This window comes from Seriola aureovittata, chromosome 2 (assembly GCF_021018895.1).
Source record: "Seriola aureovittata isolate HTS-2021-v1 ecotype China chromosome 2, ASM2101889v1, whole genome shotgun sequence".
Taxonomy (NCBI): Eukaryota; Metazoa; Chordata; class Actinopteri; order Carangiformes; family Carangidae; genus Seriola; species Seriola aureovittata.
Window position 1 is genome coordinate 19,188,787 of NC_079365.1, and position 21,872 is coordinate 19,210,658.

A 21,872-nucleotide genomic window follows, 5' to 3' on the forward strand; every position below is an offset into this window, starting at 1 on the left:
TTATAAACAGAAAAAACTGTTGTACCTAGATCATAAGAGAGGCAAAGATGGGATATTACAGAAGGGATGAAAAAATCATTTTGATTTTAAAATTCTCATTGTTTCATTCAAGTTACTTTTTGGTGATGCAGCAAAAAGTGTCTATTGAGAGATGCAGATTAGATTCGTGGGTCTTTCTAAACTGTGATGACGTCAATTATACCCCTCACAGCTGGATTGAAAAGCAGACTGTATTTTAGGGTGGGTTTGTGCTTTGATGTTTTCAACCTTAGGACCAAAGGAGCCATAAGACTTGCTTATCTCAGCTATTAACTCAGCAGCCACGGTCAATCTCGCAAACACATACTCCTACACACAGTCACGGTGTTTGTCTAAGATGACTAAGAAAGCTAATGAAAAAAAAAAAAAAGGATTTAGTAGGACAGAAAAAGAAAGCAGTGAGGGGCGGAGGTTCTAATAGGAGAAGTGTAATGAGACTTTACTCAAAGTATACAAATCCACATCTGGACACAGGTGGCTGGAGGCTCGTGCGTTTGGCATCTGCCTTCCTACAATCCCCAGATGTTCCCTTTTTAATCGTAAGTTATTTAAAGAAGGAGGAAGTTAAAGGGGGTCAAGACTCCACCTCAATAAAGAATGTTTTCTGTTTTGAAACAATTAAGTGTTTGCCTGCTTGGCTGACCCCATCTTCTGGTGAGTCTCCCATGAGACTTTAGCAGAACAATGACTACTGTACCTTAGCTTCATTCAGCCTCTGGAGGTATAGTACGATTTAGACTCTGTACATTATAATGGATCCAACATAACAGCCCTGACAGTGTCACAGAGGTGCTGATTCCTCTCTATGTTTAAGGCTGTAGTTAGAGATCGTATTGTATTGGATTACATTACACTGTAAGTCTTTTTTTTTTCATACTTTTGTTGCTCCAACGTGCAAATAAGGTTGACAAAATATTAAAAACACATTTCAATATAACACAGTCCTGTACGACACTATCACAATGTAAAGCCTCAAAATGTATTGTACAATTGAGTCAACATACAAACAACAGAAGTGGTCATCTCTGAGGAAAAAGGAGCATTTTAAAGGCTGGCAATTTTCTATTGACAACAAAAACCAACAATGTGTTTGTTCATCTTTCAATACTGTCTGACTTTAATTTTCATTCTCCTCATCACGAACATGTGCTTTGATTTTTAAGAAAGGCTAAAAACTTTCCTAAAACAGCTGGGAACTATAGTTTTATGAAACTGTTAGACAGGGGAAGGCAGTGGATTTGTTGGGGACAAAGTTAAGCTGCGGGTTTAGTTTACAGCACCTGGACGGCGTATGTCTCGCATGTACCCGTTATCATTCTGCTATTGGGGAAATAAACGCTCTGGCTTGTGTGTATTTGTTTAAACCAATCACAGGCTCTAAGCCCAGGATGCAGCGACGGTGCCCCTGCAAAATAGTGTTGTCTCTTCAGTAAGAGACGTATATGGACTGTGTGATTGTACAATTCCAAATCTTTGTCAAAACTTGCCCATTTTCAGCGAGCAGGTTTCAAACTCAGCGGTTGCTGTTGTTTCCCGTATCGAAGGGGATTTTGAAAACGGTAAAAAGCAGATAGCAGAGGTGAGCAGAACGCAATTGGCAGTAAAGTTGACAGGCGATGGCAGCCTTGTACCCACAGTCTACATCCGATGAGTCAGACTAATGCGCCACCAACTCAAAATAAACTACAGTGTCCATGTTTATTGTAATAAAGAAACATGTTGCCCCGTGAGGCCATGTGGCTCATGTATGTGTTTTAATAGTTTTTGGACAATACATAAATCTATGGCATAGAGGAATAAATGATACACAAAACTTACCTAGTTTAATAGATTAAATCTATTGTTGGTTACATTGTACAGGTGATTTTGTTTTATGGTCACTTGTGGATTTTTATACTTTGCAAGTTTCTTTTTTCTCTGATGGTAACAAAGTGAAGGATTTTAGTCCAAAAAATTTAGATTTTTTTTCAAAATTACAAGTGATTGTATGCTTAAATAACTGATCTGTCATTTTAATAGTTGCCTATAATATCTAGAAATCCAAGCTTTAAAGATAATATAAGGCTATCTTGTTAGAGAAAGTTTTCAAATCTTTTTATTCGAATAAAAAGTAATCACATCTAACAACATTTACCATATTCTATTTACTATTATAAGTCTTATTGAGCTTTTCTTACACCTTAGAGACAGAGCTGTATAGCAGCTTTTCTTACTATTTTTCCTGGAATAATTTCAGACCTGTGAAAACATCTGCAGCTGTTTCTGAAAATCTGTCTCACATGTCTTAGGACAATGTCACAATTTATAGCTACTCTTCTTATAATGTCTCAATACTTCAAAGAAAATGGAAATATGTGTGAAACCTCCCCCGCACTCTATTAGTTATTTATACTCTATAAAGATAGACAAACAGACAGACAGTTTAAGGTGCCGGCTGTATGTCTGTAGAAGCATGTGCAGGATGGAAAAAGTATGGGGCTTGTGGTTAGAGTGACAGACATCTAAAAGATGAAAAAAAAGCACAATTCTCCCCAATGCATTATAGAGTTTTTATTCCACCAACCTGTTTCACCTCAGAGTGACACATGGTGACAGAAAAAGGATGGCTGGCAGCGAAACAAAACTTTGCAGTAGAAGTTGTTACACGCATCACCATTTCCTGACATGACTCTAAGGTGGTATGACGGCCGATTTTTTTTTCTTGAGCATTACTTTTTGAGAGCAGCAATCATTCTCTACTGCTGTGCATTGTCATTTAAGACGTAATCAACCTTTCTAAAATGACAGGGAGCCAGGTAATTCCTCAGTCGTCAAAGGGAAAAATTAGCTGCCAGAAAATTTATCTGCAACTATTTTGATAAGTGACTTTATCATTAAAGTCATTTTTCGAGCCTCTAAATTGCAAAGATTTGTTGCTTTACTTTGTCTTTTGCGATGGTAAATTAAACACCTTTGGGTTTTGGACAAAAAAACAGATAAAATAAATAATTGTAAATTGAAGCCATAATGTAATCTGGTATTTTAATCACTATTATATAGCCCGCCCCAATTTGTCTTAGCTTCATCTTTGCTCATGATATCTTTCAGTCCTACCTTACAGCCTTCACAGGCATGGACGCCATAGTGAAACCCTGAGGCTTTGTCCCCACACACCCGACACTCGATGTTTAGTGATGCCGCCGCCGTATCGTCCTGGAGCTTGGAGAACACGGGACTGTCAGAGTACTGAGGTGGCGACTCCGGCTCCAGCTTGATTAAATCTGACAGAAGAAGGACACATAATCAGGCAGGTGGGACAGGTGGACAGAGAAAACTAAAACTCTCTGACCTTAACGGTTTGTTGGTTAAATCTGTTTTCTTTAAATGTGATGTATGAAATCTCTTCACTGGCTATAACCACTAGTGTGATGATTTATCAATATCTGTACCAGCTCTCCTCTTAATGTGGTACACCTGAAGCATTTTCACATTCTTGTGCAAGGAGCTACTTAAAAGAAGTTGCATATGACTCAGGCTGCACCTCCTGTAAGTGATTATTCAGCAACAGAGAAAGAAAGCAGATAACGTGCTTTGGCTCTGGTTAACCCATCAACCAGACCGGACTTACTGTGCGTGTTTGGCTCCGTCCTGTAGCTGTGCATGTTCGTGTAGTCCATGTTGGTCAGGTGTTCTTCGCTCTGCGGTGGACTGGGGTCGTAGGCCACGCCAACGGAAGAGATGGAGGATACAAGCGGGGGAGACAGGGAGGAAGGGATGGAGGTGGAGGAGATGGAGGCGTAGTCTAACGTGGACAAATGCTTCATGTCGAGGGAGTGGGAGCTGTCGTCCAGCTCCGAGAGGTCCACGGCGCTCAGACTGAAACCAACAGGCCAGGCTAGGAGCTGCTGGGTGTCCACCATGTCTACTGTGGAGAGAGATGAAGCAGTGCGGAGTCAGCGGATGCAATATCCTTTGTTGACTGTATGTGGCCTTGTTAAAAGAAAACAACACTAGAAGAACTCGAGAGAGGAGGGGAGGAAGAGGAAAAGTTGGAGAGACAGAGGGAGAAAGGGAGGAGGAGATAGAAAAATAGAGGAGAAAAACAGGAAGGGAGAAAGAGAGATAACAATGAAAATGTGCATAGACAAGCCGACATTCAGCAATGCACATGGCGTTAATGATTAAATATATCAGTTCAAAATAGGCTAAAACATAAACAATGGATACACACACTCCCATGCAAACACCACTATGACTACCCCCCCGGTCCTCGGCTCGTTCCTGCAGTCTGTCTGTTATCTAGTAAACAGGGAGGCAGATCGTGTCACAGGGAGTACAAGACGAACTCTGGCAGTAAAGAATGCCTCTTCTGCTCAAAACACCGTCTCCCTCTGTTGCTGTTTGGGTGGCTCACTGTGTGATTGCCCAACCAAAGGACACAGAAAGCAGGACAGTCTGAGCCTCAGTCTGTCTGAGGCCAAGGATGTAGGATTCTGAGTTTTGGAGGGAACGGCCTGCACGTTCTGAGTGCTGAAATGTGTTACACTAAAACGTGCTACACTGTGCCGTCCTGAGACTTTTTCAGTTTCTGGGGATTTTATTTTTCTATCCTGGCGAGACTGTGATTTGGTCATCTTTGTTTAAGTATATGACCGATTTTCAATGTTTTTCTTATTGACAATAAATCCCATTGAAAAGCCCAACACCTACAATTCATGTGTCCCCTCTCCCAGTACCGCACATGTATAGATTCATAAAAAAAAAAAGGCAAAATACTTAATACCTGGGCACTGTGGTCTTCAGCAAACATTACTCAAATTGGCATGTATAGTGCATTTACCAAGGAGGGAATGTTTTCGACAGTGTCTGTTGGTTTGTTTGTTTGTCAGCAGGATTACATAAAAAGTACTCAACTTGGTGGAGGGATGGGGCACAGGCCAGGGAAGTACTTGTTGAACTGTATTTTTTTTTTTTTGTCTGAAGTCTGGTGTATGTTGTTTGACAATGAGTTTGGTGTAGGTCTGCACTCTCTGCGTGCCCTTCTAGCTGGGAACTATTTTTAGCTGTAGATTTAGTGCGCTAGCAAGTATTTACAGCAGCAGGACGATGTACAGCGTATGAGATTGACTAAAAATAAACTACAGTGCCCGTGTGCACTGTAATGAAGCAACACGTGAGCCAGCGAATTGGTATGGCTCAATTATGTCTTTTTAGTAGTTTTTGAACACCAAGTCGCTTACACTTGTTATTATAAATTTATTTTTTGGTTTTGGTCTTTTCATGGGATTTGTTGACACTAAGAAAAATATAGGTCATCATCAACGTTATCCTTTAATAAACTCTGTTGTTTACCTGAATCATGTATGGAAAATGAACTTAATCAACACTCAGAAAGTCTCGGAAACACGTTTCTACCACACAGTTCCCTTTAAATATTCAGATGTGTTGATAAAAATGAATGAAGTCAGTCATTTCAACATCTAACTCAGATGGTCAGACATTGGAGGAGAGAAGTCAGCTGAAATGGTCAAAGTCCAGTCATCAGAGGTTACTACAGTCCAAACGAAAACCAACCACATACAATGCTATACAGTACAGAGAGGGGAAAGTTTTTACAAGGTTGTTTGGTGATGCAGCAATAAAATATGTTGTTATTTAGGATGTATTTAATTGTTAAAGTGATTTTTCTTAACTACAGACCCTACATTATAAATAGTTAAAGCTGTTTCAATGTATGACGAGAAATTGTGAAATATTTCAAAAAAACTAGGGCCAGAAATAAAAGATATATAGTTATTCTTAGAAATAAGTGTAAATAATATTGACAAATATTAATTTAATTAGTTTATTGAAGAATAAGGCTGTAGCAGTTCTATATTTTGGTTGGTCAACAATTCCCACAAAAAAACCCCCAAAAAACAATAATGCATGTGTCCATCTCAATACCAAGAGCAATTTTCTGAAGTGGGTAAATTAATTAATTAAAAATGTGTCAGAAATATATAGTCTCAGTTTTCATAGAGTTTAAATAATTTCTTTAAACAGCTGAGAACTGTAGATTTTTTTTGTTTTCAAACTTTTCTTAAAAAACAGGAACGAGTGAATCTGTTGGGGAATATTATTTACATCTAGTATTTACATCAGCAGGATAGTGAATGTGGGATTGATCGAAATAAAGCACAGCGCCCATGTTCACATCACGCACTGAAAAGTTTGGTTCACTGACGTGTTTTTAATAGTGTTTGGCCACCAATGTTTACGGCACAGAGAAATAAGCTATATTAGGCATGGATATAGAGACAACATTTGTCAGTATCCTTTAAGATATTCCAAAAACTTTTCATGCAACATTTGATGGCAGAATACTTGTTCTAGGAAGGAAATAGCTGATCCGTGACTTTATATATATATATATATCTGTGCTGGAAACTACTTAGTTTTCCCACGCTTTTTTCTTTTTTTTAAGAGGGAGGAAGCCATGCTTGATTTCTGACCCTGATTTAAACTAAAGAAACTATGAAAAGGAAAAGGCAAACTAGCAACAGTTTATAAATAATCAATAGAGTAAAAGGTCTGTGTACTGAACTACATGGCCTGCCAAACAACCTTTTGTAACCAACACCGAATCTCAAAATAAACCTCCTCTTATCAACCTTGAGCGCTTGATTTGGGGAAAAAAACGCAACAAAGAATGAGATGAATTATGCAACAGGACAGAACTAAAATAGCAATACTCAGATGGCACAGTAGCACCAGGTATAAAAATTGCTTGAAATGGCTCCAAAGTATCTGGCAAAACATCCCCATGGAGCAAACATCCTCCTTTCTCAACTACTCATTGTTTCCTTTTTACTTGTTTGGAATGTGGCAACGAAAATCAGTGGGGGGATCCACTTAAAATTCACACCGACTGTGACATTGTTTCAGAATAGGAGAGAGAAAGTGTGTGTGTGTGTGTGTTTCCCCGCAGGCTGTATAGCTTCCACCGCCTTGGAAGCAGCTGAGGGGGAAAATGCTGACTATTAATAACCAGAGAAACCTGGTTATTTTTCCATTTGTTGGCCGATCGCCAGGTGATCCCAACCTAAAATAGACAAAAGCATTGGAGCCGCTTGTGTCCTGGTTGGCATCGAATCATATGGAGACAGAAATCTACTGGGAGAGGGAGAGAGAGAGAGCTCCAGAGATGATGAGTGAGGGAGATAAAGTGAGAGAGGTGACAGAGAGCGAGTCCCTAGACCACTTCAAGAAATCAAATGGCACTCTAGAGGTTTTCAGAAAAAAAAACCCTTATCTTAGGAAATTCATGCTCTGTACTCAACACCACTTGCAAAGAAAACAAGGAAGGCCGCAGCTACCTGGCAGTTAAACCACGACACTTAAATCATGTTGTAATCCAAGGTGAAACAAGTTTGTAGGCTGGGTGTCCATGGAGATGATATAATACAAAATCTACTGAATCCAACATGTTTGTGTGCTGTGTGGGCAAACAACCTGTCAGACATTATAAAAGGTGATAGATGATTACTAAGGTTTATGCAGTGAGTATTGTGTTTGCAAAGTTTCCGTGTGTGTGTGTGTGTGTATGAGGGCACGTCTGTGACAGTTTAGCCAGTGTCTCCTGCCAGTTCTCAGATTTCCACATGTGAGAACTTGTCTTCAAGGTAAGATTACAGCGTGTAGGAGTACTTTCTATCATCTATTTCCTCAGTCATGACATAATAACAAAAGGCCAACGTCAAACTGGCGGGCAGGTCAGGCAAGCTGATGTACCTGTACAAGCCAGGCTAGTACTGTGTGTGTGGGCCAACATGTACAAGGGAGAGCACCAACCATCAACCAAAAAAAAAAAAAAAAAAAAAAAAGAGAGCATGAGCAAAAGTACAGGCTGGCACAAAAGCTGGATTTTTAAATAAAATTACATATATAATGACATATATATAATGTTAACTTTGGGAGTGGTAATGATTCTGTTCTCACAGCCTGAAAGTAAATGAGGTGAAACCAAGAGGTCAAACAAAGAGATGTGAAATCTTTCCTTCAGGGACAAACTTGCAAAACGAATTAAATGTTTTTTAACATTCATATTTCCTCACAACGGCAATAACTCGGTCCAAAATGAACTGAAGCAAAGGCCGGGGATCAGGTTACCGCACAAAGAGTGGCTGAGGTCCTTTTTGTACCTTTGAAAGTGAAGTTTTATTCATTTTAACGAATAAGCTTGTTTTGTCAGGTTGCACAAAAAAAGTGCTTGAGAAGGAAAAAGCAACACAACAAAATAAAGACTATGCAAATGCACAAAAAAAAAGAAAAAAGCTGACAATGAATAAACCCTGCAGTCAGACAATATCCAGTGCTGTCATCACTTCTTCTCCTACACTCCTACACAGCAGGAGTCACTTACGAGTCAGGCAAAGAAAACGCACAGAGTGAGGTGTAGTTTAGGACACGACAGAAGCATACATTGAAGCTGGTCTGGTGTATTTAGTAACAAAAGGCAGAACCTGTCCTGCTGCATTCAAAGGCATTAACACTCTTATCTTCTCTGTTTGAATAAAAACTATGCTTGCTCTCTGAGGGTGAGAACTATAATCACTCCATCAGAAGCACTGTGGGAAACGTATTTTGATATTTGTACTTATTTTGCTGGAAAGTAGCTGGGTTTATACATGAAAACTCTAAAATGTGGATATAATGCACACAAAGGAGAACAACATACTGTTTTTGGAATACAGTAGGTTGTTCATACTTACTGAGTAGGCAAAGGAAACTGAAAATAGATAAATATCAATAAGTGCTTAATTTATTTCAGTCTAACACTTGACAAGTTTTCTTGCTGTTGACTTTATGACATCCTGAAGACAAAATGACATGTTGCAGAGTATTTCCCCTATAGAGGAAGGCGTGGTTTTCTTTTCTTTTCTTTTTTTTTTTGCACAGTAAGCCATTTATATGATCACAGTTGCCCCGTGTATATGAATGTGTGCAAGTATGACACACACACACACACACACACACACAGACAGACAGAGAGGGAGAGTTAGAGCTATGAGCTCTGTGACTTCCTGACCTCTTCATGTAAAACAGCATGTGGTTCAGTGTCAGTGACTAAAACAAAGATATGCCCGCCTGCACGTCTGTCTCACAGTCCCCCACAATTTCTCTGAAAAGATGAAGCGTTCTTGATTTTTGCCTGCTTAGTCCTGCACGAGGAAGCTGTGGGACATTGGATCACTTTTTGCGATAATGCTGTGGTTTATTTGACTGTATTAAACGTGATGGTGGTCAGGCGCTCAGCTCAAGAGCAGCAGGGTGCAAAAAGCTGCATGCAGTGTCAATGCGGAAAAAAACAAACAAAAAAAAAAAAACTACAAAAAAGATGCCATCCTCCTTCACTCTTCAGGAAACTGGCACTTTGCTTTACCTTTGGTGGTGTGAAGCCACTACAGGCAGAATTACCTGTACGGGCCTTCCCCGTCTGCACCTAAATGATCAAACAGGAGAGTAATGGAAAACTAAGTGCACTAGAAGTGTCAGCCAGAGGTCTGGACTGTCTTCTTGACAGAAACGAGAGTCTCTTCACGTCTGAAAACCCACTTGCTCGGTTGGTACTGAATTTACTCATGAAACTTCAAAGCTCGACACAGTGGAAGGTTACCAACCACAATCTCTGTCTGTTTGGCAAAGCTCTGAGTAAAACAGCACACAGACAACCTCTCTCTGATTTCTATTCGATTATTATCTGATTTTTGTCTTTCAACTTCCAAAACTAGGAGAGTAGAGCAGGATCAGGTCAGCCTGAGGTCACACTGAGGTGGAGAAAATGTGCTTAGCACACTCATCTCTGAATTTTACACATACACACAAAGGGTTGAATCATTATACAGTAGAGGATCTTCTTTAATCCTAAAGTAACTATTTCATGTTTAATTCTAACTTAAACCTTTGTGTCTTTATTACAAAAGAGCACATGGTTTGTGCATTTACCCGAAAACACACACAAAAACACAAGAACAGTCTGAATATGGAGAATATAGAGCTGCCTCACATGACCTAGTTACTGATAGTTTTTTTTTCTTTGCCTATTTGGCCGAGAGAAAACAGAGAGAAAATCTTTGACCTGTAGGTTTTTGAGTTCACTGGTGCCACCAAATATGACAACATTGGTCTTGCACACAAATCCAAAGAAAGCTTATGACGAGATAAAGCATCTGAGAGAAGGCAAACTGCAATCAAACAAAACTGGTTGACCTGCAGCATCTCACTGATAAGAACTGATGTCTGCTCTTAATTGACTAAACATGGAAATCTACTCACCAGACACCATGATTCAATGTACACATGTATTCACTGCAGCTATCTGCAAGTCTAATGCTCTTCATCAGATGTAACAGGAGACCGATCTGTGCTTCATCGTATATCCACCGCTGACACACACCGATTCGACACCACAAACTGATTGACAGTGACACACACAAACACGCACACACGCGGGCACATGCACACACACACACACAGTCAAAAAGGGTACAGGAAAGTCCACTCACCCTGTTTCTCCTGTTTCAGATGTTGACACCGAGCGTTCGGTGTCAGCTCACTGACCTGCAACTAAGTGACAGTGGCAGTGAGGAGACTGGTGTGTGTGTGTGTGTGTGTGTGTGTGTGTTCATGCTTTTCCTCAGGAAGTGATGACCCATAGAAAGGGAACTACACACACATTTTCTTTTTCTAACAGAGTCTGGGCTCAGCAGAAGTTCAGACAGCTAACTATCATGTGGTCCGTGTGTGTGTGTGTGTATGTGTATGTGTATGTGTGTGTGTTTGGGGGGGGGGGGTCTCTTTTTCATTTCTCATTTTTAATGTGTGCATATCTCTGCTTAATTGTACAGTAAATACTTGTGTATGTGTGCTTCACACACACACACACACACACGCATGCACACAAACACACACACACACACACACACAGACATATAGTGTGCGTGTGTCTGTGTGTGTGTGTGTGTGTGTGTTAGGTGGTAGACATCAGATGCAGATGATTTCCTGTTGCTTCACTTTGACAGGCGACCTCATCATGCCTCTCTGGTTGCACTTCTCTCCCTCCGCTCAGTCACTCAGTGTGTGACAGCAGTGACGCACTCACTTCTGCGTCCTTATGCAATACCAACACAATGCCTGTCTGTTTTCTGATTTCATTTTAAACAAGAAAACAATTACAATTCCTAATCAGAATATGAGCGCTGTTTTTAAAAAAACTAACAAAACAAAATCACCTGAATTTATGTTTTATCTACATTCTACTGTTTTTATTTTACGCTGTATGTTTTACTGCTATTTTCAAGAGCTAAGTTAGCATATGGCTGGGGGACAGTAGTTGAATAATTAGCCTTTTGGCTAACACTGACACATTTACATTGATGTTGATCCATATGCGTTGTCCTTTCACCGTGACAGCACAGTTCAGGCTGTAAGCTAGCAGAGGATCAAACAATTCTACATCCTGTAGAGCAACTTTAAATGTGTTCAAATTGTATTACATTAAATATGCAGTAACACACATTCCCACACATTCCCAGGACAAACAAGAGAGAAGTGGGTTCTTCTTATCGAGTGTGACAATGGGAAATTTCTGCTTCATTTGCATTTCTAAATAAGTTACGTGACTACGCAAGGATACACAAAAAATTGACAAAGCAAAACTTATGTAACAAAAGTGATCCTGAAATGAAGGAAATGAGACAGGAGAGTCAGGCAGACTGAGCACTTCAGAGACAGGGAGCCTCAGCTTGTCTGTTACCATCAATCATTCACTCACAACTGTGCTGTTTGGCAGAAAGGGTCAAGGTTGGACAGGTAGGGTCAAGAGATCTCACGTAAGCTTGACAGCAGATTTCACTCCTCCACTCCCAAAGCACAAATGTGCACGGGGAAAACAACTGACCCTTCCAGCAATGCAGAGCCAATTGGAGAGAATGTGAAACCTCCATTAAGGGAAGTGTCACTTCTTTGAAAGATCCAAGAAGACCCAAGATCCAAGAAACAACCAAACAATAAATATTTGATGAGGTGACTGAGTAGATGAGGTGACTGCTAGCTATCTGGTATGTTATCCTCATGTTCATGAAATTGAATGTGATCAGAACTGAATCGTTTTGGGAATAACATTTGCACTGTCCCAAGGCCATGCAAAGGTTTGCATAAGGTGTCTGCCCACACCATGACAGATCTACCACTGCGTTTAACAGTCTGAAAAAGCCATGCGGTGTAGGTTGGAGGCACGAACCTCAGGTGCAAGTTGAATCTGAAAAACCTCAGTTGTGGGGAGAAACTGTTAAAAATGACTCATCAGATCAATTGTTTTTCCATCCTTTGAGATGCTAGCTTGCTGCTAGTCTGTTCACTATGATGCAATTTATGTGTTATGTTGTGTGTGCTGAAACGAAACATTCACCAAAGAGAATCCATTATCAACATAACTATAAAATGAGTGGGACTCCAACACAACACCCTGTGACTAGTTTCAGTGTTCAGTAAGAAGCGGTTTTCAGTAAGTCAAATTGACCAAAAATGCGTTTCTTTACAAAGACCTCACCTCTGCTGTGTCAAACCTGAGCGTCACCAACTTGAGCTAAACTGTGTGAAAAGACGCATAAATAGCAGCAGGCACTGTTGTTGTTAGCTGCCTGTTGTTTGCCCTCCAACAGTTGTCGCAGCGAGGCTGTATCGTATTTTTGTGGTGAGCCGGCAGATGAAACACAATCACAACTTAAAGTAATAGTTCAACATTTCATTTTTTTGCTGAGAGTTCGATGAGAATTTCAATACCATTCTTAGCTACAGAGCTATAGCCAGGAGACAATTAGCTTATAGCTTAGCATAAGAACTGGAAACACGGGGAAACAGCTTTTCTCACCATATCTGAGGTTTGAAAATACACCTACCAGCTCCTGTAAAACTCAGCAATTAACTTGTTGTATCTCATTTGTTTATTTCAAATACAAAGAGAAAGGTAAAAATGATCAGTTATGGATTTATGGGGAGTTACGGCACCAGCTCAATAGCCGGTGTACAGGCAAAAGAATGGTATTGATCTTCTTATCTGACTCTCAGCAATGAAGAAAATAAATGTATAACCCAAAATGTTGAACTATTCCTCTAAAATGAAAAACAAAATGAGGTTCTGTACTAAACCTGCTGAAATAAATTATATAATATTAGCAACTCTCTCACTCAAAGCACAGTGATGTCAACATCCTGATTCCAATCAGTAATATGAAAATCTGAATTAAAATAACCAGCTAAAAAGATAAAGGGTTTGATTCATAAAACACCAAACCGTCAACACCAGCTGACCCAGAGTGGAACAGCCTCATCGCAACACTCTGGCTGAATTTATCTCCACTTCTGATGACTGATCTTGGTCGGGAAGATCAGTCATATCATCAGTCAAGTCATATTTATAATCTGCTCAACAACTGTAATGTGTGTCCTCCGCCTTAAGCTGGTCCTAGCTCCAAGTAATAATGTAGAATTCACCAAGTATATCAACACGCTCACATGGCTACAACAGTTTTGAAACAAAAAATCCTAATCTAACTCTTCAATCAGTCAATCCGCCTTTTGGTCATTGTCTAAAAATGTAATTATCCATTGTGATTCTAAGAGGAATGGGCTTGCCAGATTCACTCACACACACACACACACACACACACACACACACACACACACACACACACACACACACACCTGTATACACAAACACACAAACAAACAAGCACACACACACTGATGTTCAGGATGTGTTCTACATTGCTGTCAGAATCATAATGCGACCAGGACGTGAGGCGGGCCTTGTATCACAGGACGACAGGGTGACTGAAGTGGCCGCCGAACAACACTCTGGGGGATTGTAAAGAAAGATATCGGACCCTTTCATGTAAACAAAGGCAAACAAATTATGCTACTTTCACATGCAAGGGCATAGAAACACACTGGAACGTATAGCCGAACCTGAGATATGGGCAAGGCTATATACACGCACAAAAGGATCGGTATACGTACACAAAATGGCTAAAGCGAAACTGAGAGATGGAGCACCAACTGCTGCCGCATACATCTCTATCTATGTGTCCGCTCCATGTGCATGCTATCTGGGAATTTGCAGTTTTCACAATCTAATAATCTAAGTCTAAGGACGTGAACTTTTGCCTAATTCCTTTAAATAGTTATGAGTTTATGGTTGATGAGTCCCTTGAGCTTCAAGAGCTTCCTTGCTGGATAAGGGGAAGGAGTGGTGTATGCTGTCAAGGTCTCTCACTCACACACACACACACACACACACACACACACACACACACACACACACACACACACACACACACACACATAAACACACCGCACACAATGACATGTATGTGCTATGCTGTCACACTGAAAGACATTTATGAATGAGGATACATGTATGCACAGCATGAAAAAAGGGCAGTTCGGGGCACTCCTTCCGTTTATGACAAGAGAACAAAGTCAAAATCTATCTATCTTTGTCTCTCAGACTTGCACACCTTGTCATATACATACACACACGTCTGAGCCTGAAACGGGGATCGAGGGATAGAAAGGGTGAGGGAAGACGACGAGGAAGAGAAAGGCAGACTCGCAGATGACAGATTCTCTCAATACAATCGTCATTTATGATGACGTCACATAGGTTCATGATCACTTGTTGTTAGTGTCATCTCGGCTGCGGATTTATTGCTAATGTTGACAGGCACAGGGAGGGAGAGGAGGGCTGCGCAGTAGGAAGAGGGAGAGGTACAATGTGGGGAAGGGTCATGCCCTGTTCCTCAAAGTGGAGAGGAAAAGACGGGAGTGTGCTGCCTTCAGCTCCAGTTTGGCTGGACAATAACAAAAACAATACATGACGTGGATCTCATTCATAGAAATATGTAAGCCGGGAAAGGTGCACGCTGATCTAGAATTGTCTACCATAAAGGCAGGTTCAGGGAAATGAGCAAAATAAGTGTCAGAGTTGGCTCAAGAACTGACCGTTCACTGACCCCCTCACCTGAGCCGTAGCTGTCCAATTATAGCTTAGCGACATTAACAAGGCACAGCCGGCCTGTCAAATGTTACCATGGCTGGGTTACTAACTTACTACCTGTAGTAGTAATTAACTTTGTACATCCAAGGTCATGAATGAGCATATCATTAACTACATTAGTTCGTTGCCCCGTTCATGACTTGCACATCCATTGTGTAGTATTTCCCTCCTGTGTTAAAGCTGATCCTGGATACTGTCAGTTCAGGCACTTTGTTAGTTTTGCTCTTCATTAGATTTGAGGAAGTTTACACCGCAGCAACCACAGACGTAAGATAACATGACGTTTACCAAACTCATTGGTGAGTCCTCATCTTAAATGTCTCTTCTCTTCTAACCATAAATGAGAGAAGAAGTGTCTCCTCATGCATCTCAAGTGACTACTTGATCGGATCACACTTGCTCGCTATATATGCAAATAATAATATATATGTGTACTTTGTTGTTTTTAACCAGTCTGACTGTAACAGACAGGTCCATTGTCAATGTGTTTGTGAGAGAGGGAGAATGACTAAGTGTGTGTGCGTGTGTGTGTGTGTGTGTGTGTGTGTGTGTGCGTGTGTGTGTGAGAGAGAGAGAGAGAGAGAGAGCCATTTGAAATAGTAAAATATTTTTGGTTCATAATGAAACTGTGTTATTACTATTTGGACTGTGGCGGAGGAGGCATTCGCATTCACACTGCTAAAAGAATGTGGCCACATGTGGCCCAGACCACCTTCGAATGCGGTCCGAGTGATCAGATCTCAAATGCGTCCTCAGTGCGTCTTGGGTGTGTTCACACCCGTATTTAGAGCTGTCCACCTTGTGTGTATCACCCGAAACGGATGTTAATGCCAGGGCTGACCAGGGCCAAGGACTAACTAGCTCCACACTGAAATATAAGAACAATGCTGTTTCATCAGCTGGTGTGGATGGGGACATGTAGCTTTAGTCTGAGTGTCTTATCAGGAGCTTATTTTAAAACCCTTTTGACAGGGTTCTCTTTTTTGGAAACAATAAAATGTCAGACCAATTCATGGAGGTAATGTTAGCATCATTAACTAGCTAGCCATAGCCTGAAAACATATACTGTTGACAACTGCCGTAAATGATAAGCCTGACTTTGTCTACACTGATATCAAGGCCCTGGTTGTAATAAGCCTCAAGAGGTAAATCTGCCCCACTATCATTGTAAACTGCATATCTGCCATGCTAGAATGGAACAATTGACAAGCATATCAATAACAACAATAATCATGGTAGTGCAGCTTCACAAGTAGTAAATTTAGTCACATTTACTCATTCAGCAGACGCTTTTATCCAAAGCGACTTACAAGTGACAGAACACATTCATCAAGGAATTCATGACAAAGACAAATTCAACTGGAACTGTGAGATGTAAAAAAAGGTTATCAGACAGGGAAAGCTGTTAAAAGTTTTTGTTCCTGTTTCATTACCACAATCATTTGGCATTTAACCGTTATTAGCCAATTTTAAATTGAGGGGGTGGATTACATTCATCATACATCATGTCCAGCAGGACTTGAACTGGTGATGTCTCAAGCTGTGCCACATCCAGTGCACACCAAGTCTGAGTCAGTCCTAAGTTCTCTCCTGAGACAAACGTTTTGACCTGAGGAGCTGCTGTTTGCTCCCACATCTTTCTAAAAGGAAAATTAGGACAAAGGTTGCTGGACATCCCTGCTGTCTGTTGACTAATATCTATGTTAAAGTGCATTGGCAAGAAAATTCTTCTTATTGGTGTATTTGTGAAATTGTTTGGGGGGATGCACCCATAAAGCAGAATAGTCGCTGAAATGACAGGATTCTTTCACTGCATTGTGCACTGCGTGCTTTTAGAGCTTAAACATTTAGATAATAAGTTGATTGAGAGAAAATTAATAACAATAAAATGTTTCTCAATTTTCAATTAAAAATGTGAAAATTGCACTAGTTCCAGCCTATCAATTTGATGACATCACATTTGTCTTTAAAAAAAATTGCAATGAGCTTTTTGCACTAATTATAAACCATTTATACACCAAGCAATTTACTGATGAATCAAAAACATTATAAGCAGGTTAATCAATGATGAAAATAATCTTTATTTGCAGTCCTTTTTACAAAACGCCAAAGCAAGCTACTTATAAGGGGAGGTGGAAATGAGTTAGGGTGATACTAGAAACAAGATTTTACATTTGTTGCTGTAACTTATTTACCAATAAAGAGGGCAACAGAAAACTGGCCTCTTAACAATATTTCTGCACAGAACCCAATCGTGTCACGATGTCTCGTTACATAGGCAAAAATGCCACTTAAAATAAGTGTGAATGGGAGGTAATGGCAGAAAAATGTGTTTTCAAATTCAATCAATAAAGTGTGAACCTGAGAGTCATGATGTTTAGACCTTACATTAAAACATGTTCTCTCATCCAGATAGAGGCTGTATTTAATACAAAGTGTAAAGAGGTGAGAACTGAAAACTTGCTTTCATGTTGCACTGCAACCTTCTGGCCGGTGTTGTGATTGAAGCGTTTTCTCTTCACAACACCTTCATTGTTCACTGAAAGAAATATCTAGCCTTTAGAATTTTAATTGTTTATAAGATTTCCATCCATTTGGATGCTTAATAATAACCAGGTTTGAGAAATATAAACATGGTTACTGTATGTTTAAAACACGTTCGATTTATTAGCACGATTACATAAATCTCATTCTTACTTGTTTCTATTATGTTTGACTGACAAATGTGCATCACATTAAGTTTATTAGTTGGTTTATATTAAAACTGTGTAATTAATATGGATGGAAATATGCAACTAAAATAAATTAATAAAATAAATTGTAAATATTAGGCTTATTTCGAGTGTTGAGAGAGAAAATGTGAACAGTTGTAACAGTGACAACTGATTTAATAGTAAAATGTTATGTGGAGTCTGTTGGCAGTAAAACAAAAAGAGGAAAAACAAAACCACTAAATACATGTAGCATACTCATTTTTGACTATTTTTTGTGGCATTTTTATCTTTTAATGGATGGTTGGTGGAAAGAGACAGGAAAGGAGAGAGAGAGAGAGATAGAGAGAGAGAGAGCGAGAGAGAGAGAGGGAGTGAGAGAGAGAATGGGAGAGGGAATGACATGCAGCAAAGGGCTCAGGCCAGATTCGAGTCCGGGCCCCTGCAGTAAGGACTTGTGTGCCCCTGCTCAATCAACGTTTGAATCAAACTAATTTAAACTTGTTTGCCTAGTAAACTGCGAAAAATTGGAATCAGGTCATTTTGTCCAACTCCTTCTTATCGACCCACTGTACAATCACTAGATGTGAGATCTAACTCCACAATATTGCAAAAAATAATCACATTGAAAAGAGCCTGCTGAAAATATAATGCTCCGCAAAATCCTGATCCTCATTGTTGTACATTAAAAAAGGAGGACATTGTGGTTTAACAGAGTGCCATAGAGACATAAAGATTAACTAGTGGAGCTGAATTTGTCATCTGCATCACCCTGAGTGGGAGCCATCTTTCTTTGCAGAAATCCAACTCTTCAGCGAAAAAAGCTGCAAGACAGTAAATTGTGAAATGATTGGCCTTGAAGTTAATAATTACACCTAATTTAAAAAACAAACTGATAACCTAAAGGCTAAACTACATCAGTGTCATCTGATAAAACCAAATCAAAGGTGGGCTTTTTGAAAAACGTTAAACAATAACAATATGAAAAGCTGAATTATGGTAAACATAGCAGGATGTCAGCGGTGTAGAGGCAATAGTGGTTAGCTATCTGTGGGCTGAACTGGAGCGTGTCACTCTTTTAATCTGTATATTCACACTGATACTGATGCACAGTTGAACATTTTCCTTCCTTTCATGCATTGATTATATTTTGCTCTTACAGAGCTTTTATATATAACTTTTTATAGCCACATGCAAACACACGCTTAAAAGACTGACAACTGCTTCTTCTGGTGTTTTAGATCAACACAGATCTTCAAAAACCAAAGCGAATCCTGCTGCAGAGGTTTCTTTAAAAACAGCAACTATGTCTTTACACCAACTCAAATAAAGCTTTGTGGTATGGTATGTTGTCTACAGAGAGTTAAACATGACTTTCAGGCAGTGTGAGCTACAACATAAACATAGCATGCTATCTTGAGACACTCCTTTCATTTATGACAACAGAACAAAGTCCGAATCTGTCCCAGTCACACACACACACACAAACACACACACACACACACCTCTCTTTAGGAATTATATAACTTGATAAGCAATAACTCACTGACTGGTGCTGTATCAACACACTCAGTCAGACTTTATGCAGCTCATGGAGAAATGACAGGATGATTCTACTAACGTTATGTGTTTTCCTGTGACTGATTTAAGTTTCCTGAGATTTTAATCCATTTGTGTACTTGTGTACTACAGCATAAAAAGATCCAACTCTCAAACAGCGCTGGTTGTGCGAAAAACACAAATATATCAAACAATTATGCCCTATTGACATATCCCAACCAAACGAGTTAATCAAATTATTGCACTGAAATGTGGAAGGGATATGATGACCTTAATCCACATGCATGGGCACTGTTAGATGACCTTTTATGACTTATTCAAAACAGATTATTTCTCAACCGCAAATTCATCATAAGTTCTGCTACTTTAAAATAGCCATGTTACAACAGTGATGACATTTTAACCTTCAATGAACTAAGCACCTATGATTTCATTCCAACAGATTACAACAGAAATTATAGAATCAGACCTGATAGTGACTTATATCCCTGATGTTACTTCATCATTATGGGATTATCTGTAAAGGCTCTAAGTATTCAACTTTTCTGGAGATGTGAACAAATATTTGATTTCATCTTTACTTCTGGTAAAATACAACTACTTGCCTATATGGTTCATTTGACTTTTTGGCACATCTATCAAATATTTATCTTGTTTTAAACGTATATGTTACTTTTTTTTTTTTTTGCCTACAGAGGTGTTGATTTCAACCAACTTTATCATCATTGAGAATAAGAAGAGATAACAGCATGACTCTGAAAGCCCACACAGATCCTTTGGCAGGTTTTAGCTCATTTAATAACCAAAAACCTGTACTTTACATAACTGCCATCTATTTTCCATTTGCTGTGGGTTGATTCCCATCTTTAAAGCAGCATTTGGTTTTAGTGATGAATACACCATTAAAGTAAACCTGCTGAGACTGAATTTGCCTGAAACAGATAATCTATTGCAGTGAACTTTTCATATTGGTTCATTATTCTGTGATAATGTAGTTATGTCTGCGCTTTGAGCTGCATCACCACAATAAAGTCTGACTAAAGTAAAGGCAGGCGTAGTGGTAAGGTATTTATATATCTCAGGAAAAATACTTTCAGTGGTGGCCCAAACAAGGGCAAAAACACTCAATGATTCTTTAAGTGTTCAAAAAAATTATAAATAAACTTGTCTGAATTGTCCTATTAGACCTACGAACTTCCAGATCAAAAATCCTAAAGCTTAAATTACTATATATGTGTGTGTGTGTGTGTGTGTGTGTGTGTGTGTGTGTGTGTGTGTGTGTGTGTACATACTATGCATAAAGATTTTTGTTTAGAAATACCAAAATAATACTGTAAGTTTTCTCTATCTGCTCACAGTATTGTCAGATTATTGACATGAGGATCATACAAACTGATTAATGACTGTTCGACCACAGATGGGTGAACTACCACAGTCACTGTTGGCAGTGACAGTCTGAGACTTGTACAAAAAACTGATAAGTTCTCCTTTCAATTGCCATTATTAAATCACAATAAAACAACATTAGGCCAGCAGCAACCTCTGCGATAAATCAGCACTGGCCCCTGAGTGTGTCCACAATACTGCTGAGTCACGACCAAGATTTTCCAGTCAATTCAAAAACACAAACCTGCCTGAACATTGTGCAACATTTAAAAATTCCTCACAAGACATGAAAGAGGAATTTACACAATACATAGAAAGTATTGTTTATTCATACAAATCTATCCATCTAATAAAGTTACACATTAAAATAAAGTGATACACAAACAGTGTCCTAGACTCACCTGAGAAGTTGTGACCACTTTGATGGTTAAAATCTCTGCCTGGTGTTTGCATGTCAAGCTCACACTCACGCTGTGGTCTGCTGACACACTATGGACCAACATCTGACTGTGTGCCAGTTGTCAGTCCTGTGGCCGCACCCCCCACCCTCACCATCAGCCACCCCCTCACCCCCCATCTATACGCCACTGGCAGTATGTCTCACTGCAAAAAGTGTCCACCGTAACAATATATTAGGCTACTTCCGGCAGACTTTCACCACAACTTAAAACAAGAGGAAATTTTGACAAGTGAAGAAGACTCCCATTTGAATTTCTGTGTTTGGGTTCAACTGATGCTTATTTTTTGCTGAAAACAACAGAAATGATTTAATATTAGTGTCAGATTTTGTAAAAACCGTGTATTCCTTAAAAACCAGACTCGGTCTAGACGGACTTAAATAAACTTTTAAAGGTGGTTTCTAGTGTTTTACCAGCCGACCAGCAGCCGCAAACACACACACACACACACACACACACACACACACACACACACACACAAACGCACCCACATAGACTCTCAGAGCAGCGAACTGTGAACCGAGCGGAAGGTGACTGACCTGATCAGTGTTTTAAGCAGACGGAGCCCACTTGCTGTTTCTGGATCTGGATCGTCTTCCTCAGCGGTGAAAAACTTGGCGTGTCAGCCGTGGACACTGT

At 39.7% G+C, this 21,872-nt stretch overlaps 1 protein-coding gene across 2 annotated transcripts in view; it reads right to left on the bottom strand.

Moving 5' to 3' along the window:
* Window positions 1-21,264, bottom strand: part of pparg (peroxisome proliferator-activated receptor gamma) — a 34,852-nt gene extending 13,588 nt beyond the window's left edge. Inside the window, exons 1-3 of one of the 2 annotated variants that reach the window (XM_056396553.1) lie at window positions 21,177-21,264; window positions 3,647-3,943; window positions 3,133-3,299 (exon numbers count right to left, since the gene is read on the bottom strand). In XM_056396553.1, coding sequence (XP_056252528.1) covers window positions 3,133-3,299; window positions 3,647-3,943; window positions 21,177-21,228 — 516 coding nt within the window. In that variant the 5' untranslated portion in view covers window positions 21,229-21,264. The remainder of the gene's footprint in view (window positions 1-3,132; window positions 3,300-3,646; window positions 3,944-21,176) is intronic. The other variant, XM_056396561.1, reaches the window with a different exon arrangement.
* Between the last annotated feature and the right edge of the window lie 608 nt (window positions 21,265-21,872).